The 18,262-nt window shown below is 36.0% G+C and overlaps 1 protein-coding gene across 1 annotated transcript; it reads right to left on the reverse strand.

The window, feature by feature from the left end:
• Positions 1 to 3,110: 3,110 nt before the first annotated feature.
• LOC120166299 lies at positions 3,111 to 4,919 on the reverse strand. The gene has a single exon (XM_039175591.1). The coding sequence runs from the start codon at positions 4,858 to 4,860 to the stop codon at positions 3,394 to 3,396; it is 1,467 nt and encodes a 488-aa protein (XP_039031522.1). The 5' UTR covers positions 4,861 to 4,919; the 3' UTR covers positions 3,111 to 3,393.
• Positions 4,920 to 18,262: the final 13,343 nt, after the last annotated feature.

Raw genomic sequence — 18,262 nt, forward strand, 5'->3', positions numbered from 1 at the left:
TTAATTTAAAATATTTCTATACTCTAATAAAATATAAGCTTTATCTAAAACACGAAACTTAAATTCATATTTATATCTATAATGACATATCTTAGACATTTCTTAATCGTATACAAGCTATCAAGTAAATTTAAAATAGTAGGATGTCATTACTGATACATATAATTAGTCGATAATTGATGCCAAACTTAGCTCCTTACTTTACTTGCTCTTCTTTAACTACACGTAAAAATCATCTCAACCTAAATATAAACTTAGTGAGACATTATAAATAAACTAATGTGATATAAAACATAAAACAACTTAAAAATATCATAACAATCTAAAATATTAAGCTTGTATTCAAATTAAATCATTAAATATCAAAACCGGTTTATTCGAACCTTTTTTTTCTCATCAAAAACTTGAAAATCATCTCATGATTTTGTCAAAACCGTGATAAACAATATCATACATAATAATCATATCATATTCTTTTTCATTCATATACATTTCAGAATTTTTCATATTTCATTTTCATCTTTCTCATTTACATTTCTTTTCACATTTCATTTTCATAATCAGTACTCCCACAGTTCAGAATTCATTCATTCTCATATTCAGAATTCACTTACAGGTTCATAACTTATTTTTAGATTCATAAATTAATTTCAAATTTATAGTTTATTTTCAAATTCATAGCCCAGTGCATATTTACAAGAATGCAAGGTACGTGAGTAAGACAATCAGACGAGTGTGCATAATAAGCACTTCACGGTGCTAATCATAACTTATCATAAGATGCACTCCAAGTGTAACCATATTGTTTGCACCAAACGTTGTCATACATAATGTACACGAATGTACCAGATCATAATCACTTCACCTCATGGCATGCCAATTGTACATACGACTCTCAATGCAACATACAATGAGATTTTCCATTAATTATTATATGTTATAGAATTATCAAAGATATCAATATCTCAACATATCCAACTTTTCATATCATAACATGATGGACAGTTCGTACCCTAAACCATACATGATTTTTAAACCTCTTAAAGCAACGACCATATTTTTATATGAGGGTTTCAAAACTCTCTAGTAATTTCGAAATCACTATGTAAACAATCATTTAATATGTGCATTTAATGATTCAAACGGCTCAAAACTTCCCCTAACAACCTCAAACAACTAAAAATCAATGGAAACTTATAAAAATAAAAAGGATCTTCAAACAACCAAGAAAATACAAGAAAATTATTTCAACAATCAAAGAACAAAATGTATCGAAAAAGGTTAGAACAAGTTTGATAATTTATTAAAATTCTTAGTGTGAAAACTAATATAGTGGATGTAAGTTTCGTTGAGAAAGTTGAATTACTATAAAATAACTTGTGTCATTTTCTAATTTATTTCCAACAAATCTTTTTCTTATCAATTCACTCCCTCTTGTCCACATTCATAGACCGATTCACTCATCATTAAGTCTAAAATTTAAATATCCAATTAAATACCTAATAATTAAAATAAACTCAAATTAATTGTAATGTATACTTAATTAAATAATTAATAATGATTTTTTCTCGATTCAATAATTTTTGTATAATCTTGCTCTAATTACGTAAAATTGTAATAAGTATAATCTTAAAATTTACGTAGACTTTATTTGATATATTTTTTTTTTTTATTAATTTAATAACTATTTATTAATTATTGATCTAAAAACATTAAATTAATCTCTAAATCATTTTAAATAAAATTTTAATTGATAGTAAAATTTATAATTCTAAAAAATATTTTTTTCATCAAATAAATCACATCGTAAACTTTTTAAACTTGATCAATACGAAAAAAAATCACAAACTTTAACATGTCTTATAGGTCAGGTTTAAGTTAAATTATCATCACTATATAATAATTGAATTCGTATGGAATTGAACCTATATAATAAAATTGAAAAGCAAAAAGACATAATTTTTATAAGAATATATCAATAATCATATTTCTAACATATTAGAGTTATACCCAAGTTCAACCCGAATTGACTCGAAGATTCAAAGTTTATTCGTCTCGAACATCGATCGATTTAACATTGAACCCACCCAAAAATGAATTGCTCTGATATTGACCTGAATTGAAAATCAACCTATCATATTAATTTAACTTGATTTACTGTAGACTCAAATTAAATTGAAATCAGACTCAATTAGAGATGGCAAAAAAACCCGAACCCAACGGAGAAAATCGAAAACCGAATTAAACGGGTCGGGTTCGGGATGATAAACGGGGATGGGAAACCGTTTATGCTAAACGGGGACGAGAACGGATTTGATAATCCTCTCCCCCATTACCCGATTACCCGGCCCGATAAATATTAAAAATAATTATTATATATATATAATATTAATAAATTTAATTTAATTTAATATATATATATATATAATATTTATATATTTAATTTAAATATATATATCCGGCCCGATACCCGTTTAAATAATAATTTATGGTAAACGGGGATACCCGTTTTCCCGTGATTTTCCCCGATTACCCGATGAGGATCCCCGTTTAAATTCCCGCGATTTTTTAAGCGGGAATGAGTACGAGTTTTTTAAACGAGGACGGAGGCGGGGGACCAATACCCGGCCCGAACCCGGCCCGTTGCCATCCCTAGACTCAATCCAATCCAAATCAACATAAACAGAATGTGAACCGACCTAAATCTAATCTAAACAGCCCGTTTGGTATTCCCCAGTTATCGATAGTGCTTCACCCAGATTCATATGATAGGAAGGCAGGTGGTCCCTCTGGCCGCTGCATCGCGCTCGGTTCATATTGAACAAAATAGAATAAACAAAGGGAAGAGAAGGGTTGCGTGATATATTAAACAAAGAAATAACGAGTCAATATGAAACGAAAAGAGGTCCGATAATAACATATTTAGAAATATTTTTTTAGGGTAATTATATATATATTGATAGTATGATTTTTTTTAAATGATATGAGTAAAAAAAAGTTCATATAAACACCGTTTATAAAATATATAATTAATCGAATAAAATTTAAATTTTAAGATAAACTTTTAAAATAAACATCATCAGTAAAATAAATAATTAAATCGAAGAAAATTCGATTGAAAATCAGTGTGACACGTTTAACTACAAAAACCGCGTGATGGGATTGCATTGTGTCGGCAAGCAAAGCTTTTCCAACTCAAGAAACAAAGACAGAGTCAACGGCTTTTTGCTTCAATTTAAAGAAGAATAACATCAAATGAAAATCAATTACAGTTACAATCAAATGCTAACCATGACCGTAGAGGGTCATCAAAATACAATACCATGACATAACCAAAAAAATTAATAACACCTAAAAGAGAAAAGGTCAGTAAAACAACGATGCTCTGTACTTTCATGTCAGCATGAGATCACTCCCTACAAGCTTCGGTCGCAGGCAGACCCGGACTTCGTGTTCTTCCGGCACCACGGGCAGTTTTGGAACCATGATCTCGAGCACGGAACCCGGGCCATCATGATATGCTTCGATGTTAGCATCTTCGGGGATTCGAGTCGACAGCGGTATTTCTCTAACGAATTCCCCAGGAGGGCAATGCTCGGAGGCCTGATCTGTGAGCTTGAAAGTTCTGTCGTGTCTCTTGATGAAAGGCGCCCGAGACGTGCTCACACATGATACCTTAATGATGCCATGACTGAGAGTATTCCTCCATGAAACCTTGACCCTTTGAAGATCAACAAAAGGCATGCTTATAATGATCAAATAACTTGATTCGTCTTCGTAGATGGTCTTTGCAGCTGTAACAGGACCATAAACATTCTTCATTACACCACTGAATTCGTTTAACCAGTGTGGTTCATTGGGGTGAACTTCCGTATCCGGAATGGCAGCCAAATAGTTATCGTCTTCGTTTCCCCGTGGGAAAAAGTCTTTCCTCTTTTTGTTGCTCATAAGTGATAAGTCCATCCCGTTGATCCCTTCGCCATTGCTGTGGCTAGATGGCTGAGTAGACAGATTGAGTCCGGAACCATTTAACAGCTTCTTGGACTGAGAATTCGAAACACTTTTTATCACTGCTCGTTCGAGCTCGAAATCATTAATTGGAAGGTTTCTCCATGAACTGAAATCACTAGCATCAGGTGGAATTGAGAAATTCAAGTCCCTTCCCGTAAGCTCCATCCATCTTTTCTGTTCTTCCTCGTCGATAGCCATGAGATTCGGTGACGGAACAACCTCGATCCCGTGGACACATTGAGGGTTCGACAATCCTCTGTAATGCTTCCGCTGCATCCGGTGTGAACGGACGAAACCCTTATCGACGCTGAATGGAAACGGCCGCTCCCCTTGGCGAGAATGTCCATTCATGTAACTTCTAAGCTGCATTTTACCCAATGCATTATCGGGCCTCTCCTTGAAAACCCACATATACATATTCTCCATATCATGTTGAACCATGAAAACATCCAAATTGAGATCGGATTTACCGATACCGGAAACAACTCCATTCGCATCACGAGTTATCTTGGCTTTCGATTTGTCGATCACGACAGGTTTGAAGTAAAAACTAAAGAAAAACCAAGCACCCCATATACTATCAACCCTTTTGGAACATCTGCGTCCAGTTTTGGGGGCTGTTAGGCAGCACTCGGTATCATAAGCTTGTGAATTAAGCCCAACATCTAAAATATCACAGTGGTCAGAGTTCCATGGCAGCTGAGGAGGGCTAGGCTCAGCAGAGAGAGGCAAATTGATATCAGGTGGACGAGAAAGAACAATTTGTCTGCTCATTTCTAAATCCAATTCTTCATGGGAAGAAGCACTTGAATCCATTGATAAGAGAGTTGAAGGGTGATGATTCTCCATTGACAAGGCTGCCACTATATTATAATCTCCCACTTCATATTATTGGTGACGGTGGATTGATTTTTTCCATTTCCACACTAAAAAAATTTGAAGAATTCAATAAAATGACAAATCTTATGAACACATTCTTCAAAACCCAGAATTCATCGATCAGAAAACTAAACAATGCTACCACAGAAAGAGCATTAGAAAAAAGAAGACTACACTTTTCCCTTTCTTAATAGATCAACGAAAAGAAAACAATATAGTAATGAAAAAAAGACTACCTAAAAAGTAAAAAAAAAAAAAGGAAAATCTCAAGAGAAATTTCAAACCAAAGCTGCTAAAGAAAGACAATAATGTCAAAACCCAGCCCCAAAATCCCTGGAAATCCTCCAAACACATCAAAAAAACGAAAACCCAAATCTTTAAATTTCTTAATATGAATGGATAAGAGAGAATTTCAAGAGAAATGAAGGGAAAGAAGATAACTTTGAACATACGCATATATAAACGGAGGAAATATTTGTAGAGGAGAAAAGAAGGGATCTTTAAACAGTACCTTATGGGATAAGCATCGATGAATGGATATGCAGATAGAGCTCCATGAGCGATAATGATGCTTATCTCCACCAAATTATCAACAACAGATACCCAACCATTTTCCCTTTTACGCTTAACAAGAGAGACACGAACGTAACGCACCGACTCGCTGTAGAGTAGAGACTAGAGAGGGGTATCTTTGGTAAAAGCCTACACTAGATAAAACCGATTGAACTCGCCGTTACTTAACGGTGACGATGCACTTTTTCAATTATATTCCGGTTTAAACAAAATAAATTTCAGGATTTATATTAATTTTGATTTTAGTTTCAATTTAAATATAAGATATTAATATATAAATAATTAGAGTTTTTTTTATAACCACCTATATCTAATCTATTAATCGATTAATCTAAATCAGGTACTGTAAAGATAAAAATAATCTTCTCAACTTAGAATTGGATGTAGCCCAATTGTATTTTAATTCTCAAAAGATTGGCCTCCACAATTGGATGGTGTCCAACTGTATTTTAATTGTTAAAAGAGTGGACAATTGACAAGTTGTTAGATTGGTTCACAAATAAAATTACGTGTCTTGTGAACATCATGGATGATTACCCTTACGGTTTATTGATGATTTAGACGAGTCTTTGTAACACAATGCTATTTTCATTAATAATATACGTTTTCTCTTCGAAGATTTTGAGTCAATCATATGACTTCACTCTATCCAACGATCTCGATCCTCAGTCCTAAAGGTCATGTTATGACAAACATGTAATTTATTATATGCTTATATTTTGATTAGATGTTCGAGATTAAAGCTAATTTAGTAGGGAAACATCCCTATTATGTGTAGCACATATTAATAACCGCACCAACTAAATCTAAGTTCGTTACACTTTATCGACATCTATTTTAACATATGAATAACAAAATCATAGATACATAGTCAAAATCAAATGGGTTGGTTGGAACACCCATACATCCTTGCTGTGCTCCAAGTTGATTCACATGTGTATTTACCATATTCAGTTGCTTTTGTTGACAATAAACTATTAAAAATTAAGGATTTGTTCGTTTCACAGAAAACAATCATAGAAATGGAATTATATTTCCTGAAAAATATTTTTTAGAAATTATTTTACGATGTTTGGATATGTTGTATAATTCATTTTCTACTGGTTGGTAATTTTTTTAATAATTCTTTATTATAAACATTAAATACAACGAATAATATTATTTATTAACAAAATAATAATAATATTTTTAAAATATTAGAATAATTTATTTAATATTATTTATGTCAATATTATTATTAAAATAGCATATCCATAATTTTATAAATAAAAATATTATGATTATTATATTTTATTAAAATAAAAGTATTGTAAATTATATTAATTATTTATTAAAATAATAATATTATTAAAATATTAAAAATTATAATATTAAAATAAGAATATTATATTATATTTTAAAAAGTATATATTCAATATTCAATAATTCAATAATATTATTTTATGAAATTAATTAATAATATTAATTTTAATATTAATTTATTATATATTATTAAAATAAAAGTATAATATTATATATTATAATAATATAATTATAACAATAAATAAATATTATATTATATTATATTATCAAAATTATCAATAAATAATAATTTAATAATTAATATTTTCATTAAAATGATATTAAAATAATTTATTAATATTATGTATATAAAATAATAATATTTTGAGTGTTCATGTTTTGAACTAAAAAGTTCGTAAAATGACTTATGAAAAATCAAATGGTAAGTCATTTTTCAGAAGATGCAAAGTAAATTTAATTGACCAGGAAAATGAATTATATTGATCATCTATTTTTCACCAACCAAACACTAAAAAAATCGAAAAATCAAGGAAACAAAAGGACCCTAAATGTACCTTACTTTCTAAGAAACCAATGCTATTTTTTCACCAAGCTAAACCTTTTTTCGTCAAATTGTTGGTGCAACTCATTGATTTTTTATAAGAGTAAATAACGGTCATGCAATTACGTCTTATTTTAAGTAAACTCGTCTCAAAAGATGTTGAGATCATGTGCTATTTTTTTAGAGAAAATATATTTTTTCTAAAATATTATTATCAATTGCTATTAATGCTAACCCTTTAAGTTTTTCTTGTGACATCGTAAAACACATATGGGTATTCTACAATTTTAATTTGAAACAATTTCTTTCTGCATATGAAATTGTCACATGAATAGTTATTATAAGAGTAAATTACATGTTTACTCACTGAATTTTACTCTCTTTTTTATTTCATTCATCGTACTTTTAATTTTTTTAATTTACTCATTAAACTTTAGGCATTAAATTTTTTTATCACTCTGTCGTTTATTTTATAATGACATTATGATGTGGCATAGTTAAATAATATTTTAATGTTAAAATATATGTAAGAAAAAAGTTTTTCCCTTCCCCTTCATTTTCTCCTCTTTCTTTCTTTTTTCTTCTTTCTTTTCTTCCTTTTTCTCTTCATTTCTCTCCTCAACTTATATGAACCCAGATTTTGACCACCACGCCCATCATCGTTCTGACCATCGCCAGTTGTGACCATCGTTGGCCAAACGAAAAGAAGAAAAATGGATAAAAAAGGAATAAATCACAGAATAAAGGGGCTATCGAAGACCCCAATACAATCCCAAATAAACTTCATTATCTTCACATTAACCTCATTCACTCAAATGTCGAAAATACTTTCAAAAACTTGTAAAGCATAGCGGATGAGATGGGAAACTTCCCTGCTCAAATTCGATAATGAAATGACTATGGGTTTGATGATCGATCAATGTTATCTCTAAAATCTTATATGTTACAAGTTACCCATGTATCATACAATAAACCCAAGAAAAGGAAAGCAATCCACTATGCATTAAGTGAAACAAACAAAAAAAACAACCCATCATTTTATCATCTTGAACAGTGGAGGGAAAATGCCCAGGTTATTGATGATGACACCCTTCATCCAAATCCCACCATGCATAGAGCTCTTTCAAGATCAGCCCATCTCAATTTGAATTTCTTGTTGAAGTGGTCAACTGTTTGAATCTATTTTCACCATGGATGGAGCTCTCCAACACCCATGTTTGGCTAGAGATAATCACTGATGTTTGGGGGTTACCTTCTAGATCCAGATGGTGAAGAGATTGCCAATGACAAGGGGACTAACATACTTCCATTTAGGACCAATCTGACGATGAACGGAGGAGATCGGAGAGTGGGTAGTCGGAAAGATGCTTTGTCGGTTGCTGCTCTCCCCAAAGCTTCACTTCTCTGTTTTAGAGAAATGAGAACTATGAAGATAAGAGTTAAAAATATTAATAAAAAAATAATAAAATATTAATGAATGCATACGTGGTAGTAAAAAATTAATAAAAATTGCCACTTTATCACTAAGTTAAAAATAAAACGGTGAAGTACAAAAAAAATTCAATATCTAAAGTTTAGTGTGTAAGTTGAAAAAATTGAAAGTCCAATGAGTGAAATAAGAGAGAGTAAAGTTCAGTGAGTAAGCGTATAATTTACCCTTATTAAAATTCTATATGCAATAATAGCATTAAGAAAAATATTATCTTTAAAAAATTTTAAAATCTCCAATGATCCCATTTTTACGGCAAGCAAGAACTCTCTTAATAACCGTAACTCAACATACAATTCATTTCCATTAACATCACATTTTCCTTTATTCTTAAGGATAGATTTAAATAAGAACAATGAGACTTTAGACTCGCGTTATCTAGTGACTGTAACTTATGAGAAGTAAATAAAAAAAAATCATATTCTTGATATTGTTCAAATCTCTTATTAAGAGAGTAAAATTTAGCTGATAGTTGATATGAGTAAAATGACAAATAAGGGGATACATTTAGTTGTAAAGTACATATATGTTTTATAATACTTTAGTCTTAGTTGGGGTGAAATTATTCAGATAAAATGCTTTTGACAAAGAATTAAAATTTCCTTAAGAAAATTAATGAATATTTTTGAAAATTTTGAATATATTTTTAAAATTTAATATTTACAAATTGAAATATTTATACATACTATTAACATTGTATAAAATATCAACACTACAAATATATAAGGATATGATCATCAAGTGGATTATGATGGAGGTTATTTCATTAGATTAGGTTTTATGACAATGATGTAATTATGGAAATAATATATCAAATATGTCATTTAACATCTTATTTTGAAATCAACTCTCCCAAACCGTTGGGTTTTTCAATGTTTTCATTTTCAACTTATTTTGGACAATCAACTCTTTCAAAAGGTGTTTACAAAACACTAAAAATAGGGGGTTTGACTATCAATTAGCTATTTATGCTCAAATAAGCTAAAAGCTCTTCAAAAAGTTGTTTACCAAACACCCCCAATAGCTTGATCAACAATATATAAGAAGTAGTTAACTCTAAATGAAATTAGGATTAATATAAACAATAATTTTTTCAATTAAAAATCATGATTTTAGTAGGATTTTTTGAAAGAAATAATCACAATTCATTTATTGAGATAATAAAGGAGTAAATTAAAAGATTTTTTTTAAATCTTATCATGAAAATTAATAAAGGAATAATAGCAAATTTTTTGGGAAATTAATTTTTCATTACCATATTTTTTTAAAATTTGGTGCCCCTAAAATTTTTGGACCATATGACATATCACATCTTATACATGTAAAAGAACCAGCATGATTTTAAGTTAAACCTGTGACATTCATTTTCAAGCGAACACCCATGGTTAATTGGATTAAAGGTTCGAGTACGATTTTCAATGACCAAAATTACAAATTATTTGTAAGGAACTTCGGAAGAACAAGAAATGATTTGCGGCATGGTTTATGATTAGTGTCACAGACCAAAGCCCACCACCGAGGTTAGCCTATGAGAAGTAGCCCATATAGGGGTTTGGACCTTCTAGAAGCCACAAAGACTTGGGTGGCATTTAAATATGTATAGATAATGCCCACTTGTTTTTGGTAGGTATAATTCAATCTCGACCGTCAATATAATTAGATCTTAGCCGTTCATTGAGGGGAGCTTTAACTATAAATAGAGGCCTCCCCTCCTCATTCATTCATTCACTTTGAGAAATCATAAGAGCATTATTCTCTCAAAACTTTCTTATCTTCCTTCTTGTGCTAGTTCTCTTGTCTAGCTTCCGTCGAGGTTCTAAGCATCTTTGCTTGGGATATTTTCAGGCTTACTAAGCCGCAATCACTAAGAAGTCGACTAAGGCTGCACGTTCCGAGGCATCGAAGTTCTAAGGGCGTGACAAGTGGTATCAGAGCTAGTTTATGAGAAATGGTACAATAAAACCAAGACGAGGTCCCGATAAGCGAAGTGACTCGCGTTGTCGTACCAAAAAAGCGAGGGAACTCGAAAGATATGGTGGCCTCGTTCGAGCAAAGGGTCGGCAGGTTGAAAGACCGATATAATGAAGTCCAAGAGACTCAAGACTCGGTTGAATCTCGCTTGGAGAAGGTGGAGTCCGTAGAGGATGTACTCCGTGAGGAAACCCAAGCACTCATCAGCGAGTTAACGGAGAACGTAGATGAGCGTACCAGAGGCCTCGAGAGCATGTACTTGGCCATGAGGGCCAAAATAATGCAGGAGGTAAAGGAGCTCAAGAGCGAGCTGCTTGTCTACAAGGCTGCCGTGTTGAATGGAGTGACTGGGGAAGCGCAAGCACCAAGACCCAGGATCAACGTCCCTAAGCCGAAGGAGTACAAGGGGAGTCGAAATGCCCAAGATGTGGAGAATTTTATTTGGGGCATGGAGTAATTCTTCCGTGACATGGGTATCGGGGATGATACCACCAAGGTAAATATTGCTTCCAATTATCTTAACGATGTTGCTATGTTATGGTGGCGTCGTAGGTGTTCCGAGAGTACAAATCCAATCGGAACGTAGGAAGAGTTCGTGGGAGAACTCACGGAGCATTTCTATCCGAAAAATGCTGTGCTCGAGGCTCGAGCAAAACTAAAGCAATTGAGGCACGATCGTTCTATCTTGGAGTATGTCAAAAACTTCACAGAGATCAAGATGTAAATCCCAGACTTGGGCGAGTCAGAAGGGTACTTTGCATTCATGGATGGACTACAACGTTGGGCCAACATGGAGATCCAGAGGAGGGGAGTGACCAAACTCTCAAAGGCCTTGGATGCAGTCGAGGCCATTGCCCCGTTTGAAGTAAAGAAGACCGACTCTCTCCAATCTAAGCCGAAACCCAAAGGTAATAGTGGGGGAGAGAAGGCCAAAGGAAGCTTTCACAAGCCAACAGGAAATCATGGAAAGCCAAATGATCGACCCAAAAAGCTCTTCAATCATTAAGAGAAGAAAGGGGGAATTATCGTGATTTTCTTGTGGAGAAAATCACATGAAACGAGATTACCCTCAACTTGTGAAAGTTGCTGCCATCAAGGAGAATGATGGGGTGGAGAGTGAGACTCTCAAGCTTGGCTCCATCGTTAGCACCATGGAGGTCAAGAAGGGGCACAAGAAGTAGGGACTGATGTATGTAGACATCACCGTGGCAGGCCAAAAGATGAGTGCTCTAGTGGACACCGGTGCCTCAGAGTTGTTTATGTACAAATTGCCAAGAAACTTGGCCTTCGTGTGGAGAAGGTAAGTGGTTCCATCAAAACTGTGAATGCCGAAGAAATTCCGATTGTAGGGGTCGCAAAAGAAATCGAGCTAACCGTTAGAGGTTGGTCCGGAAAGGAAGCCATCAAGGTAATCCCTCTCGATGACTTCGATTTTGTTCTTGGGTTAAGTTTCTTGGACCGAATAAATGCTTTCCCAGTGCCTTTTGCCGATTGCTTGTGCATCCTGGATCCAAAGCAACAATGCATTGTTCCAGTAAGCCGAGGACCCGGAGTAGGGGCCAAAATTTTATCCGCAATCTAATTCTTGAAAACGGTACGTAAGGAGGAAACGACCTTCTTAGCTACCTTGGTGTGTGACGAACCAACCACGACCAAGGAAGTTCCCGATATGGTAAGTCATGTCTTGGCAGAATTCAAAGATGCGATGCCTGCCGAGTTACCTAAGAAGTTGCCTCCAAAGAGAAAGGTGGATCACAATATTGAGCTTGTGGAAAATACGAAGCCACCCGTTCGGGCCCCTTACCGAATGGCTCCGCCCGAATTAGAGGAGATGCGCAGACAATTGAAGGATCTCCTCGATGCCGGATACATCCAACCATCCAAGTCCCTCTATGGTGCACCGGTGCTATTTCAAAAGAAGCACGATGGTTCTTTACGGATGTGCATAGATTATCGAGTTTTAAATAAGGTCACAGTAAAGAATAAGTATCCCATTCCCCTCATTGGGGACTTGTTCGATCAGCTTGGTAGTGCAAGGTGGTTCACCAAGATAGATTTACGATCGGGCTATTACCAAGTCAGGATAGCCGAGGGAGATGAACCAAAGACAGCTTGTGTGACCAGGTACGGTTCTTACGAATACCTTGTGATGCCCTTTGGTCTCACGAATGCTCCAATCACCATCTGCACGTTGATGAACAAGGTACTATAACCCTTTCTAGATCATTTCGTTGTAGTTTACCTTGACGATATTGTGGTGTACAATAAGACCTTAGAGGAACACATTGAACACTTGAGAAGGGTGTTCCAAGTCTTACGAGAGAACGAGCTCTATGTTAAAGAGGAAAAGTGCTCGTTCGATCAGAAGGAAGTGTCGTTCCTAGGCCATATCGTTGGAGGAGGCAAGCTCCAGATGGACAAGGACAAGATTCGGGCAATTGACGAGTGGAATCCACCCACCAAGGTGACCAAGTTACGAGCATTCTTGGGATTATCCAACTATTACAGACGATTCGTGAAGGGTTATTCCAAGATTGTCACACCTTTGACCGAGCTACTCAAGAATGATAAGGTGTGGGAATGGAGCACGAAGTTCCAAGAGGCTTTTGAAAAGATCAAAGAAGCCATGGTGAGTGAACCTGTGTTGGTGCTGCCAGACTACACCAAGCCTTTTGTAGTTTTCACCGATGCATCCGATGTTGCCATTGGTGGAGTTCTCATGCAAGAGGGACATTCGGTTGCATACGAGAGCCGGAAGCTCAATGAGACCGAGAGGAGGTACTCGGTTCATGAAAAGGAGATGACAGCAGTTGTACACTGCTTGCGCACATGGCGACATTACTTGTTCTGGTCCAAGTTCGTGGTGTTCACGGACAATGTTGCCAACAGTTACTTCCTCACCCATAAGAAGCTTTCTCCCAAGCAAGCTCGTTGGCAAGAGTTTCTTGCTGAGTTTGACTTTTCCTTGGAGTACAAGCCGGGGAAGGTGAACTGTGTAGCAGATGGCTTAAGCCGGAGGTATTCCATTGAAACTGTGGAAGGTACTCTCCTCGAGAGGATCAAAGAATGATTACCCCATGATCCTGTGGCTGAACGAATCATTGAGGGAGCCAAAGAGAGGCGAACCCGAGAGTTTTAGCTCGAAGGAGAATTACTTTACCACCGAGGCCATCGTCTCTTTGTGCCTCAATATAGGAAGTTACGCAAGGAGCTCATGAAGGAATGCCATGATTCCAAGTGGGCGGGACATCCGGGAGTTGATCGAACATTGGCATTACTCTCAGAGCAATACTATTGGCCGCACATGGCTGAAGATGTGCAGGCCTATGTGAAGACTTGTCTAGTATGCAACCAAGATAAAATCGAGGCAAAGAAACCAGCGGGACTGCTACAACCGTTGCCCATTCCTGAGCGCGCATGGGAGAGTATTTCCATGGATTTTATAATTGGTTTTCCCAAAACTGATGGACTTTCAAGTATAATGGTTGTGGTTGACAGGTTTTTGAAGTATGCGACATTCATACCCGCATCTAAGGTGTGTCTAGCTGCAGAGGCCGCTCGACGTTTCCTTAAGCACATGGTAAAATATTGGAGAATGGAGAAAACCATCATTAGTGACTGGGACACGCGGTTCACCGGGAGGTTCTGGACGGAGTTGTTCAAACTGATGGGATAAAACTTGAACTTTTCCACCGCAATTCATCCACAAACCGATGGGCAAACTGAGCGAGTGAATGCTCTGTTAGAGATCTATCTGAGGCACTACGTGAGTGCCAACCAACGAGACTGGCCAAAGCTATTGGATGTGGCCCAATTTTCCTACAACTTGCAACGGAGTGAGGCGACAAACCAAAGTCCGTTCGAGATCATGACCAGGCAACAACCGTTGACACCCAACACGGTTGTTACCAAGTATGAAGGACCCAATCCATCAGCACACAACGTTGCCAATGAGTGGCACGAGCAGCACGACTTAGCCCGAGCTTGTTTGCACAAGGCGGGAAAGCGGACCAAGAAGTGGGCAGACCGAAAACGAAGGGACGTGAACTTTGAAGTTGACGACCTTGTCCTTACAAAGTTGGTCAATGTTTTGCGCCATACGGATGTGTACAAGGGGCTTGTGCGAAGATACGAGGGTCCGTTCCGAATCGTGAAACGGGTAGGCACCATGGCCTACAAATTAGAGTTGCCTCCAACCATCCGAGCGTATCCCGTTATCCATGTTAGTCTGCTCAAGCCGTACCATCAGGATACTAGCAGTCTCATATGACAAGGAGATCCAAGACATACAAGCGGAGAGGGTTATTCGACGGCCAGGACACCGCCCGAGGCATGAGTACTTTGTCTTATGGAAGGGACAACCCGAGTGCGAAGGGAGTTGGGAACATGCCAAGGGACTTTGGCAATTCAAAAACAGAATAGACCAATATCATGCCAAACGAGTGACGAGGGCGTCACCGGAACCAGTAGGGGAGAATGTCACGGACCAAAGCCCACCACCGTGGTTAGCCCATGAGAAGTAGCCCAAATAGGGGTTTAGACCTTCTAGAAGCCACAAAGACTTGGGTGGCATTTAAATATGTATAGATAATGCCCACTTGTTTTTGGTAGGTATGATTCAATCTCGACCGTCAATGTAATTAGATCTTAGCCGTTCATTGAAGGGAGCTTTAGCTATAAATAGAGGTCTCCCCTCCTCATTTGTAATCACTCCTTCACTTTGAGAAATCATAAGAGCATTCTTCTCTCAAAGCTTTATTATCTTCCTTCTTGTGCTAGTTCTCTTGTCTAGCTTCCGTCGAGGTTCTAAGCATCCTTGCTTGGGATATTTTCAGGCTTACTTAGCTGCAATCACTAAGAAGACGACTAAGGCCACACGTTCCGAGGCGTCGAAGTTCTAAGGGCGTGACATTAGTATCATATGTAAAATTATTTTTGAGGATTAACGTATACATTAACAATATAACCTTTTTTCATTAAACTGAAGTTATTATAATGTGGTATATATTCTAAAGATTCTAAATCATTTGATAAAGAATGTTGTTGACACTAATTTTTGTCCTTTTTTTTATATATTACTATTATTAATTATATTATTATTATTATTGTTATTATTATTATATTACATATTTATTATATATAATATATTATTATATTATATTTGTATTTACAAATATTACAAAGTTGAGACTCAATATTACAATTATAGCCTGGAGGCCCATTTACAATTAAAGATCTAGATCCTACCAAAAGGCCCAACAGATCCGACCCGAAGGCGCCCAACAGATCCAATCCAAGCCCAAGAAGCCCAAAATCATCTGCTAGGGTTTCATCTCAACTCCAACGTCGCCAGAAGCTCTCAGCCGTTCGATCGAAACTTAGATCAAGGGTCCAGATCAAGCCTACAGAAACCCTAAAAACCCTAGGGTTATCATTCTGCCGCCTCCAGTGAACTTCACCACTGCCGCTGTCACCATCAAATCTCATCCCAATCCAATAGAACACTCCAGAAGAGTAACAATAGCTGCATACGTTGCAACCCTAGGGTGAGTCACCACCATAGCTTCGGTGACTCACCGAAGGGCACCCTTGTGACCGGTCTGAGGGAAGCATTGTGGTGGCCTATAAAAGGCGACCATCACTTGCAAAGAACCAATACCAAGGGCAAGCACTACGAACGGTAAGAAATAGAGAGACAACAACAACATCAACGAGAAACAGAAGAGATAACGAGTGCTAAACACGACCAAACATCAAATAAATAGAAGAAGTCGAGAGCACTTACTTTGCCGGAAGCCAAGACGTCGGAGGTTCAAGTTAAAACGAGGTAAAACTCTCGATTTTATTTAGATCTAGGGTTATTAAGAGGGTTTTAGGTGAAAAGCAGGTTGGATTTGGGACGAGGGTGTTCAGATATTTACTTTGGGTAAGTTTCTTGTTTTCCGGCCACCGCGAGTGATGACCGACGATGGTGGAATATGACAGTGCATGGCTGCTGACCAGTCTACCTCAAGCGAGGAAATTTAGAGAGAACTGAGAGGCTCTCTCGTCTAGAGAGAGGAAAAAGAGAGAAATGAGAAGAATAAAGGCCTTAGGACCGGTTTTTAGGCATTTATACCCTCCCTCATGCGACGTCGTTTTGGGGAGGGTATCTTTGTAATTTTTACATGGTTAAACTACACTCGTAAAGATTAAGTACACAAGGGAAAGCATGTTGAGTCTTTTATTTATTATTATTTTCTAATTAAATGCATGCGAACTAGAAATCATGCGGTTAGGTTATTTTTCCAAACAAAGCATGAGGTTAGAATATGATTTTCCTTACTAATCAGTTTTTGTATATATTCTGGAAATGCATATATTAATTGTTATGTTTGCATTTGCATAAACATGATATGCTCAAGGGTGTTGATTCAAGAGTGATTACAAAATCAAGGATTTTCATTATGGACAAAGGGTTTCATAATCAAGTAAATTATGAAACAGCCAAAGAAGGATATCTCGATGAAGCTTTTAAAATAATGGAGGGTTATGCGTACAAAAATCATGTTAGATTGGTACCGAAAGCTTTTTATGGTAAGAGCAACCATAGAAACAACCACAAGGGATATAATTTTTATGAAGCTCAAGCCCGTTTTTGGAAAGACGAAAACAAGAAATTGAGCATAGAGGTCGAAGCCATGCTTAATTATTTTCGTAAAGTCAATCAAACCTTCAAAGATGTTGGACTAGGAAATACCCCTGAAGAATGTGTGACAGAAATCATTAAACTGAAGACTGATGTTGGTTTCTGGAAAAATATACATGAGGATCAAGCAAAGAAATTATCCTATGACTTTCAAATTGCTGAAGAAATATACAATGCAACCATCACCAATTTGGAGAAATGTAAAGCTGAAAACCATATATTGAAAAAGGATATAGCCAACATAGAAGCTTCATATATGATCTATCAATGTGAGATTAATGTTGAATTAAAACCCACTAGAGCTCAGAGGATGACTATGGAGATCTAGCACAAGAACTTCTTGAACATAAAGTTCTCTGATAAAGGAAAATGAGCAATATTGTATACAACTTTAGGAAATGGCAGACAAGATTCAAGAAAAAAATAATGACATGAAGAAAGTTGTTGCTCTAGCAAGCAAGGTGGCCCACAAGCTGGTGGAATTAGTTGGTTTTATAAGGGAACTGAAGCGGGATGATGATCTGATTCTGGAGCATAAATGGAAATTAACTTGGCTTTTAAGGAAATAGAGAAATTAGGGGGAAAATCAATCACTTATATATAATGATCTTTTGGATGTATTGAAAAACCTTTTTTGTGTTCAATGAAAGTTGTTTTAAAATTATCATTTTTGAATTACACTCTTTCATACATGCATTTACATTCACATTTGCATTTACATTCATGATTATGCATAACATGTATCAATCATGAAAACATGGGAGTAATCAGTAAAGGATTTTGGAATCAGGAGTTCTAAAAATCAGGG

Source organism: Hibiscus syriacus, unplaced genomic scaffold, assembly GCF_006381635.1.
Source record: "Hibiscus syriacus cultivar Baekdansim isolate YM2019G1 unplaced genomic scaffold, ASM638163v2 tig00002942_pilon, whole genome shotgun sequence".
NCBI classification, from domain to species: domain Eukaryota; kingdom Viridiplantae; phylum Streptophyta; class Magnoliopsida; order Malvales; family Malvaceae; genus Hibiscus; species Hibiscus syriacus.

What these genes read in the sequence shown, in the direction of transcription:
- LOC120166299 (XM_039175591.1), bottom strand. Translation starts at nt 4,860, where the DNA reads ATGGAGAATCATCACCCTTCAACTCTCTTATCAATGGATTCAAGTGCT.